Source organism: Metopolophium dirhodum, chromosome 2 (genome assembly GCF_019925205.1).
Source record: "Metopolophium dirhodum isolate CAU chromosome 2, ASM1992520v1, whole genome shotgun sequence".
Lineage (NCBI taxonomy): Eukaryota > Metazoa > Arthropoda > Insecta > Hemiptera > Aphididae > Metopolophium > Metopolophium dirhodum.
In genome coordinates, this window is record NC_083561.1 from 19,355,961 (window position 1) to 19,368,064 (window position 12,104).

At 31.8% G+C, this 12,104-nt stretch overlaps 1 protein-coding gene across 5 annotated transcripts in view; it reads left to right on the forward strand.

Annotated features, from left to right (window-relative positions):
- The window catches only part of LOC132939363 (follistatin-A), a 92,148-nt gene extending 80,263 nt beyond the window's left edge, over window positions 1-11,885 (forward strand). For all 5 annotated transcript variants that reach the window (XM_061006477.1, XM_061006475.1, XM_061006476.1 and 2 more), the window contains exons 6-7: window positions 7,647-7,913; window positions 11,014-11,885. In XM_061006477.1, the coding sequence (XP_060862460.1) occupies window positions 7,647-7,913; window positions 11,014-11,075 (329 nt within the window). In that variant the 3' untranslated portion in view covers window positions 11,076-11,885. The remainder of the gene's footprint in view (window positions 1-7,646; window positions 7,914-11,013) is intronic.
- The last annotated feature ends 219 nt before the right edge of the window (window positions 11,886-12,104 follow it).

Consider the following 12,104-nt stretch of genomic DNA (forward strand, 5'->3'; position numbering starts at 1 on the left):
CGACGTTGTGTCATAAATTAATTTCGTCGACGAGTCGATATTTAAGTGTGTATTTATATTTTATACTATTATGTACGTATTGACTCCGTGCACTTCGCGTTGCCCGTTAAAAATTCCAACTCTATATCCTACTTTAAGAAATCAATTAAAACAATTAATTTGAATAATACTGTAAACTGTAACAAATATAGCAACCATTTATAGACAAAAATTTCAATCGTAAATCTCAAAATCGTTTCTTAAATGTTCAAAAAAATAAAATTAAGGCTAATTATTATCGAAATAACAACTATCCTGTATTTTAAGCTGAACCAAATTCCACACATAGAGCATAATCTTATCAAAATCGGTTTGGTAGTTTTTTGAGAATATTGCACTTAAACTCGTTGTATGCGTGATTTTTATATATTATATAGATAGATATTCATTATGTACATCATACTTTAGATTCACCGGCTTAGACAACGGCGATGTATATTATATTATACGACGTTATTTGACTTTATAACGGGCGTCGTCGTCGCCACAAACCATCGTTACACCGTCGATCGTAGTTTCTATACAATTACAAATTATAATAAAATTTAATATTATCATATTATTATACTCGAACTTCGGGTGTATGCGCATCTGTCCTGATCAATGTACTGCAGCGTATATTATTGTCATCATATTGCTTCGTAAAAATATACCTATATATATAATATATATACACAAGTGCAATATTAGTTCATTAAAAGCAAGGCGATCGTCTTGAAAAACAATTTCATGTGCTACTTGCTACCATGAGCATTATTTTATAAAACGTTTACGGTTTCATTAGAAAGCTATTATATATGAATACTTGAAAAATCACCTTTCTAAAATGCAATATAAATAGATTTCTAATTTGTATTGAAGTGCTGCTACAACCTTTTATGTTTTTGTACTGTACTGAAATGTGGCGTTTTCCCTTTCAAGAAAACACCACTTTGATGCTTAGATTATATATAACTATTATAACACGTAACAATAACAACTCTACTAGCGTGGGTCTTTCGAATGTGATTTTAAGCAGTAACATTGTATAATTTTGGGACTAAATATTTATGAAATTCTCCAAACTTTATAGTCACCCTATTGCAGTCATTATAAATAATATTCAATATATCTATACTAATTTATAAAGCTGTAGAGTTTGTGTGTTTGATCGCGCTAATCTCAGGAACTACTGGTACGAATAGCAAAATTATTTTTTTGTTGGATAGTCCATTCATCGAGGAAGGCTATAGGCTATATAACATCACGCTACGACGAATTAATAGAAGTGCTCAAACAGTGATTTTAAGATTTACGATGGAAATATTTGTATATAAATGGTTGCTATTGGTTATATGAGAAATAATTAATAGAAATAGTATTTGTTTATTATTGGTTGCTATTGTTTAATCGGGCAGATCAGGTATAAGCATGCATCAAATTGAATTTTCGCACATTGCCTACCAGGGTGGCTGAGTTGCACGTACTACAGTGAGTTACGCCAAAAAGGAGTCATTTTTTATGGGCCACGAAGTGCGTAGGATCAGCTATATTATATATAAATGAATGTTTGTGTGCAGATCTCTGGGAAGAAGATAGGCTAATTTAAAAAGGGTTAAATTTGGTTTTTTTATTCATCGGATTTTATTACGGTTAGGATTATGTATTAATTGATTATATTAATCCACCGTATTATATCAAAATAAACTTGGTATAACTTTGATACTATAGAGTTAAATCATACACTTACGTACAAACAGCACTGAGTCCGCGATCTAGATTGCCTACCTGATAATATATGGCTGCAAATCAGAATTTTTATTCCAGGCAACAGAAAAGTTGAGATAAATTTTGAACACCATACACCGAATATAAAATAACGAATTGAACAAAGTTTGAGTCGTGTAAAGTTGTTGGTACATTTAACGGGCAACGAAGTGCACAGGATCAGCTAGTTTTATAATAATTAAATAACAGTTTTAATCGAATACTCGAGTTATCACAACGCGAATATTAATTTCGAAAGACGCAGTACACCCTTAAAACAATATGCACTATGTACAGGAATACTAATATATTATGCATGGCGCATGCACGTTTGCACTTAGTCGGGAATTATTTATAGTTAAGGATTAGAAGGATTAGGATATAACATAATATTATATATTTTCTCTATACGATGCCAAGATGTTGATATGTTGTTATGTTATTATATTCTTATTTGACTTGCACTTTGCTCTCCAATCTATGCTTAATATGTTAAATTCTAGTCGATTTACTTCGGTGTTCGAGACGAAATAGTAAATTAAAAACAACGATCCTATTATTATATAGAAAATATAAAGATTACAACAAACGATGCTATTATACATTTATATTTTATACTAGTAGTTAGTACAATTAAGTATACAATGTTACTATATGTATATTATTGTTGCACGTCGACTTCTGCATCCAAAAATTATCTTACATTTTTTAAGACCGAGTTTTTTTTAAAGTTTTCTGTAGAATCTAAAGTGTAGATCATATCGCCGCAATGTCATGTTTTACTCTGACATCCATTTTTAGTTTTTTGCCGAAAATAGTCCTGTGCGTGTAGGTGAAATCAGTAATATCATACGAGTTGTATAGTTAACTAGTTTTATATTATGTGTATAACATGACCTGTCGTCTGGTCCTATTAAATAATTCGTTTCCGCCAACTATATTATTGTCATGCAACGATGACAATATTATTATGATTTAACGATTAATACCATAATAATTTTGGTAATTTGTTGTTGTTATTTATAATAGGTACGTGATTTCATTTCCTATTAGTAATTTTGAACACAGACGTTGGTTTGGACACATTACATTTATTTTATAAAAATGGGATGGTCGTGACTTAAAAATATTATTCGTCGAAATGAACGATTCACAGACAATCACAAAAACTAGTTGTTGTGTTATGCCTACCTATATAATATAACATAATTAGACGATAGGATGTCATATTGTCGGCATAGTTTGAAATTTTGAATTGTAATACAACATTAGGTCACTTCCTTATAGACATTTTATAGTTTAGTAATTTATTGTTACTTAAATTAATATACTGCCCGTAAAGTCGAAGAAAATATATCAAGTGAACGTTGTTAAGTAGGCACAACGTCATAATATAGTTATAGCGGAAACAAAAAAATCACGTTCTCACTTGAAACGGTCAGTGCCCGGAAAATGTGGAATGTACCTAATATAGGTTTTAATCATTATTATACTACCTAATGCTAGTATAATAGTAGATGGTAAAAATAAAATTTCGAAAAAGTTTGCTCACTCGTCAACTTTTAAAATACAAACATGCGTTCTGTAATAATTAATACGCGATGAAAATCGTTGTACCTACATAATAATAATAATATTATATTGAAATGCGCCGAGTGCTAACAGATATAACAACGCGTTTCATTATACCGTGCAGGCAATTACATTTTTTAATATCCCGGAATTTTCTTTTATTTAATTCAACGTAACATAAAAGCACCCATCGTATAATGTTATTAACAGTATTATATTATTATTATTTATGGGTCTGTCGTCTCATAAATATATTATTATATCAACCATTGGCGGACGTTGGTTTATTATAATTTTTTTATTTTTACAAGATATTTACAATCTGTACAAAGAAGATAATGCAAATTTGATAAATTAATATATAACACGAGTAGTATGACGAAAGAAGCCACCCAATGATGGCACTACCTATTTTGAGTATTTAGTTAGGATTTATATGCTATAGGTTTCATGTATCCAACAGGTCGCGAAACCAGTTTCGTTTAAGATATGTTTGATAATAATATGCATAAACTAGTACAATACTAGTACTTATAATCAATGATATTATGCGTACATATTACTGTTGAGTTAATATGTTACTATTGGTTATGATTGAATATAGTTTTAGACCTGTACCTATATTATACTTGGTCAAACCTAGGACTAAGATATAATGGTGACTGGAAACGAGCAGCTTATCTTATGTATGTAGGTACAAGATGCAAAAGCGAGGGGCCGTAATGCTGACCCAAAGTTCACAACTCCTTCTTAATAAAACACGGACTAAGATAGTAAGATACAAAATGTGAAGCCAAATAAAACCACCTGTAGCGTTGAAAAAATTGTGTTCCCAGTGTGAGGAACCTTTTGGTGACCGTCCTCCGACCGCCGCCGATCATTTCGTTTCCAGTCCATTATACCTTAGTCCGTGGTCAACACTATAATATAGCTTAATAAAAATGGTATTCCCAAATCTGATTTTTCGACCGTTGTCCCGGGAACCTTAAACACATGTATATCATAGTAACGACGTGTTAATAAAACATTAGAAATTACGTATGCACTTCGCGGGATTTGAAATCCACCGCAGGTGGATTCCCTACTTGAAAATACACTGTTCCCATAATCACAAGCGTGTCTCACAGGTCATTCCGAGGGGGGGGGGGAGATGGCTATAATATAATATAATCGAACGTGTCCAGACTGACTCACTGACTGATCAACGCGTAGATCCTAACCTAATGATAGCTTGAGGCTTGTAATTTTCACGGTACCTTCGTAGCACCGTGTAAGTGTGCACTAAGATAGTATCTTACAAAATTTGCATTTTAAAGTGGTGCCTGCACAAGTATTTTAAGATTCAAGACGATCGATGAAAATAAGCTAGTTAGTAATAGTTTATAAATTAAAAACCAATGAGTGCTGAGTATAGAACTTGGAATAAATAAGTGAAAGGTACTTTTTTTTAATATATTAATGCCTACACAGACGACCTGCTATAGTTGACGGTCGATATATTTTCTAATCAGTCTTCTCCTCAAACCGCTAACTAATAAGTATTACCAGTTACCACCAAACACGTGTTTTCAATTTGAATGCACTAAATTTGGTTGAAAATGTGTGATACATTAAAATTAAATCATGTTACCAAAACCGACAACACGATTTTTAAAAACATATTATTTAAGTAAAAAAAAATTGTTACTATACATCTTATTCATTTTTCACAATAAATTCTCGTATAATTAAAAAGCTAAAATGGGCTACGTTATGCGTAGGGGTGATTGTACTTTCAAACCCCTCCTCCCACCCTCCCAGGTCACAGCGGCTGATCATAAAATTTAACTCACGCGTGTATTGCAGTAGCGTTGATTTTCGACAAATCTGGCAATATGTATAAAAATAGAATATTTTTAAGTGTCGACGTCTGGGGGCGGGGAGGAATTCATGTGTCGAGATTTACTATGGACTAAGCAACGTTAAGCGTAATACCGGAGCTATTTATTATTATTGTTATTATCATTATTTTAATTTATAGTACCTACTACATATTATTATTATTACTATTATATATGTACGAGTAATGACTCGTAATAGCCGCCGTTGCAGTTGACCGCCATTCAAGAGTTAAATTTAACGCCGTCCGCCGCCGCAGTGACGACTTGCTAAATAATAATAACATCATATCATTGTATTATATTATTATTATTATCATCATCATCGTCATACATCCCCGACGCGTATTACCATAACCGGTGCGCGGCGGAGGCGTAGGCGGACAAGAAGTAGTGCGGCGGCGGTGGGTGTATAATATAATAATAATATAACATGTAAGCATAGGTACCTACGGCGGCGGCGGACGACTGCGAGAAACGTAAAAACTAAAAACGCTGACCCACGACGTTTTGACGCCGCGCCGCCGCTAAATTGATGGAAGGAACCGTCGAAATGTTAATGGCGTACACACGCGCGCGCCCCGCCGACTCGTCCGGCGGAGAGACGTAGTCCGCTGATCATTACTGTCGTTATTATAATAATATTGTTATTATTATTCGGATATAATACATAATTATCATATTATATGTATATATTATACACTATAGGTGTATAATAATACCTACGTAATGCATTCAAATACGACTTACGAGACTTCGCTCGACGGCGACGACGACTACTCGTTCAGGTCTTTCTGCGTGCGGATAACGCGCGTACTGCGTTTTTATTATAGCGGTTATTAGGAAGTATACCTATATAATACGTACCCCGTGTACCTACACGAAACATTGTAGCGAGGCGATTTTTTTTTTCATATTTGTGATATGTTATTATTATATAATATTATGTATAGGTATTGTATTGCTGTACAACGTGAGTCAGTCGCGCCGACCGACGTCTCGTTTACCGGTCGTCGTCTCCGTGAAAAATATAATAATTATTGGACACTATAATAATGCCTGCGTACAACGTGTGCGTAACCATACGTTATTGACCTCGGGGAATTTTAACGCGTCGGAGCGAGTAAATGAAAAAAAAATAGGTATAGCTAATAAGCCACTGCACACACACACGCACACACACACACACACACACACAGGGCAATAAAACGCTATAATTATTGCGGGCACAAGGTATGGGTAGGTATGTATTTTAGTCATCACTCGATATAAGCCCGCGGGCAGTTTATAAGTGCGCTGATTTTGAAATCTCTCAAACCACGAAGTACCATTATTTGCATGAGTCGACTATACATTTTTTAAAATAGGTACTAAGATACTGAGATACATACACCTGCAGGACGTCAAATTGTCAAACAGAAACGAAACAAATCGTTCGCGTGAGACGATGATTATTATTATCATAGTGACGTTTTCCGGAATAGACACTGCAATGAGCTAATGCAATGTGATCATATATTATTATAGTTGTCATAAACTTTTGACGTAGTTACTTTTTTTGTCACTAAGACCATACATCCGTCAAAACTCAAAATACTTCGTTAATATAATTATATACATTGTTTACGGTTATTTAATATATGATGCGCTTATTACACGACAATAATGTGTGTATTTTTTTTAACTCCGTGACACTTTGCCAGGAGCCCGTCATTATTTTGAGAACAATAAATCAAACAAACTTTTACTACTAGACTCGTCGCATATAATCTACGTGTTGATGGTACGCCAAAACCATATCCCGTTATCCGTATTCATCAGTAACAAAAAATAAGTAACCCGATTCTAAATAATATTTTAATTTTCTACTCTGTGCTTATTACTGCACATGTTACTTAAGTTCCAAAGCTATATATTAATATATTATAAGTTATAACAAATATAATACATTTGGTGCTCTAGCGTGATTTTTCCACAGATTTAATATTATATTATGGAAAATAGACATATTATATAGCATACTTAATTTATTAAGTGATATGTCAGTGCCACCTCCATCTTCCCGGTTTAATCGTCTTTAATACCATGTACGTATGATGCGATGCATCCAATGGCGTGGCGAAGAGGGTAATCGAGAGGCAACCGCCTCTGCAGATAATTTCTTGTGGGTGGGTAATTGCCGCAATCGGTGATAATTTAGTATTAACTACAGTATTTTAGTAATAACTACAACCGTTATAGTTCTGATTAAAATATGACAGTGAACGGGTTATTGGTGCTTACAGGGTATGTGCATTGTGCAATATTAGACTATATATCCTCTGAAAAATTCCAAGTCCGCCACGCCTAACCTGTACTAATTATAATAAATAAAATACGTATAAAATAACTGACTCGTGTGTTTCCACATAGAATCTGCCACGTGCGCCACTGTGAGCTGCAAGGGTGGTCAGAAATGTCTGGTCGAGAAAAAGACCGGACGTCCGAGGTGCGTGACGTGCAACCTGTCGTGCCCGGAACCGGAAACTTCGGGAAAGCGTAAGGACACCGCGAGCGGAAAAGTGTGTGGTAGCAACGACAAGACGTACCACTCTTGGTGTCAGATGTTCATGGACGCGTGTGCCACGGGTGTAGTGATCGAGACCAAGGCGTCGGGACCGTGCCGAGACGGCGAAATGGGTAAGTTATCGATTTATATTTTTCCGACATATCCGTAGGTAAATAGTTTATTATAACACAACTATATTTACCCGTTTTCGTCTTATAGGCGTATATTTGGTTAAAAATCTGGGGGCTAGAAATATTAATTAACACGTACTAATAAAATTTATTCAAGGCTGGGCAAGTTAATGATTTTTTTTAACTCAGTTAAGTTAATGTGCACCAATAACAAAAAGTTAAAAGTTAAAAGTTAATTTAACTATAGGTTAACTTAGTTAAGTTAAAAGTTAATACACACTTTTTGTTAACTTTTTATTAAGTTAAAAAAAAGTTAATTTGTTTACACAACGCTTGCGTTCTTAATTTTTTTCCAACCCAAAACTAAATTATAGACTATAGTGTTTATACTTTATACAGTATTTACATACAAGTTAAATTCGAATGATATACATTTTTAACTTTAAACAATTCATGGTAAATATTTTTATTTGAAAACGAAATAGTCCGAAATAGTGAAATATAATAAAATAAAAACAAAATAAATTAACTTAACTTACTTCTTAAAATGAAAAATTAATTCGTTAATTTCACGTTAATAAAAAAATAAAATTAGTAAGTTAACAGTTAAGTTAATAAAAAACCAAAAGTAACTAGTTAAGTTAAAAAGTTAAAATTAAATTAACTTTTTAACTCAACTTCAACTTTTTAACTCGTTAATGCCCAGCCTTGAGTTTATTATACTTACGAGGTTCAGTTAGGAAATACTTTGGGGGTAATACTCGAGAGTTTTAAGGAGGGTTAAGCTAATCTCTCGTCCCAATTTACGCCTGTGTGTGCATAATATTATGTACTATAGTTATTATGATAATATAATGGTCCATGTCGGGAGCTGTATTTATGCTAAACGTGAAAAGAGTCAATCCAGCTGTATAAGTGGAGGAAATAATTTCATAATACAATATAATAGACATTAGAATAGACACGATAATGACTATCAGCAAATGTATGTGCCAGAATAACCGTCGGTAGTCGTTACCCACGACGGCAAAACTCTAGTAAGTATACGATTATATTGTTAGGTTTCATCGTCTGGCTGCCGAATATCGGTAACCCTATGGAGATGAATTATTCACTTCACCCGACACCCTTCTATATAATGCACCGCCGAAAAGTTCTAAATTTATTCGTTTTACTCTCTGCACCAGTTACCACGGCAACATGCATAGCGGTATACATATTATTATGTATATCGTCATAAGAGGATCACGATAAGTCCAATTACTCGTTTCCGTTCAATCGTTTTAGTGTTCTATAAACAGTCGACGCTCACCATGTGTATAATATAACAGCCGCACCCGTCTATCGGGTGTGTATATATCGACTATAAATCAAGGAGACGACAGCCGAAAGAGTGGTGCAGACTCAAGGGTTTATAGTCTATATAGATGCATTATGTATACTGTATAGGTAATAGGTGTATAATATTATAATCTATCCCCCAAAACGGTATGATTTATTTATACGCCACTTCCCGTGTCGTCTTGCTTCTTAAATTTATTCATATCCGGTCAGAGGCACGTATTTTCAGACAGACGAACCTATTGAAGAGCGTATTCCTTCGAGGGGACGTCAAATATTTGTGAAACGTTATACCTTACGCCTCAGCCTGTCGATTAACCGCCGGCAACCGGTGCGTTATTTGTGGAGGGTGGTTATGAGTGGTTAAAGAGTTAAATACTGTTAAGAGGACGCCACATCCGCATGTGTTCCATCTTACAAACGTATGACATATATAGCATATTGGTGATCAGAAGTTCCAATTTTGAGTAGTAACTTTAAATAATACAGTGTACCAATTGGCCTGTTATCAAACATTCAAACTTATATAGGTAAGAACAATGTTAGTGTTTTTTCATGGGTTTTTTTAGAATATTTTAATTTTTAAGCAAGTAAGCGAGTAGATAAGGCGTGAAAATACGGATAATGATTTTACCTTTAAGTTTGGTAATAGATCTATTCCGAGGTCAATTCATTCTAACATTAAAGTTTACTATACGAAATTTGAATTAACAAACTTAAATTTGATATATAATATTATGTTGTACGTTTGTAAGACGAAGACATCACATGAGGATATCGAACAATATAATATACAATATATTATAGTATATTATACGCTCTTCGTATGTACACGACTTACAACTTATACGTTATATTAATATAATAATGTTGGACATAAAATTTATATTCTGCGTGTATTTACTTGTTATTGCCGAATAAATTGCAAAATACAAAAATTAAAAATATTATATAGCATAATATTAGTCAAATTATTACACTTATATTTTGTAAATTTAGCTATTTATATAGTCTAATACTATAGGCCTTAAAGGTAAAAGGTAAACACAGAGCCATTTCCAATAATTTCATAAATATATATTTTTAATTTAATTAAAATTATGTAATAGAACAGTTTGTGACTTATTTAGTTTCAATTATTACCATTATTGTTTAATAATAAAATTGTAATACTTTCATAAAATATTAATTATAACATTTTACAAAAAAAAATGCTTAAAAACATTAAAAAATCATTAAAATATGAATGTTTTTAATAAATCAATACATTTTAATAGGCAGGAAAAAACGATACAATTTTAAATGACTTATAGTTGATTTTGATTTATAGTTGTCAAGTCCAAATTACCAATAAAGACAAAAATAGTAAAAATAAGTGATCAAAAAATTGAAAATTGAATACAAGGTGTGAATAATAAAGATACATATAGACACGATTTTTTTTAATAATCATTTAAACTTTAAAGTTCAAATTTATCAAAATCCCGATTAAGGAAAATAAAAAGGAGGGATTCCCGGATTTGGATCACTTCTTCTTAATTGAAACATGAAAAACATTTACAAGCCAATTATTTTTCATTTAGATAAAGGCGTTATATTATATATTATGATATACGATAATTATTGCTTATTTTGGTAGTTTATATTTTTTAACGAACTTACCGGCATTTTAAGTACCTTTTCTCAGTTCGTTTCAACTAATACTGCAAAAAATTACTTTAATAATTTAAATGATTTATTATTATTATTTTTTTTTTAGATGTATTCAACGGCAATTGGAATTACGTGAACGCGTCCAACGTACTCATCGATGGGATTTGAACAAGACAAATTGACTATCAGAAACGTGATATGATTCCTTTAGACAAATTTAATACACATTATACTATATATAATATTATATACTTACCTATAATAATTATACACTTATATTATTATGCTAATATTAAAATATTATTATATAATATATATTTTAGTGAAATTAAAATAACTCGATATTATCTATATTATGATATCACGCGATTTATACACACCTATATGTAATACTATAACTACTATAAGTACAGTCACGTATAATATACATTATCACCTATACATTTAAGTACGATTATAACTGCAGTAGTATTATAATAATATTATAGTAATATTATCATACCCTGAAAGTATTTACGTCCAGACTAAAACAATTATATTATATAATATTTATTAGGTATACCTTTGTAAAATATATAACTATACCGACTATAATGCTATATTACAATAACGTGCGTCGTATAATTTAATGTTATATAATAATAATATAATATATTTATTCAGATTAATATCGGACTAAAATGATATTATTATTATCGAGTTATCGTCACGAGACGATGACGGCTCGCCCAACATCAATATTATTATTATTATTGTTTAACTTATAACCTAATATAATATAAGATGTAGAATTGATAGATAAGCGAGTATTTGTATTTATATATTTTCATTCTTGACGAAGTCCTCTTATGAATTAATTACATCATTACATAAATTAACTTAACGAACTGTACAATGTATACATATAGATATATAATTATAATTATTTATACTGTACATGTAGTTATATACATAATATTATATATTATATAGAACCTACTTAGGAATATATTGTCTTTTATTATATTGTATGTGTAACGTTTAAGTATATAAATTAATAATAAGTAGTCTAGGTATAATAAATTATTATATCCCAAAAATAACCAAACAAACAAAAATACGTCAAAGATCAATATTATAGTTCTTTTCGATATTATAATTATCATTATTTTTTTTCTTATTAAACGTCTAGTCAAAGTATTTTTTTAGACTCATAGC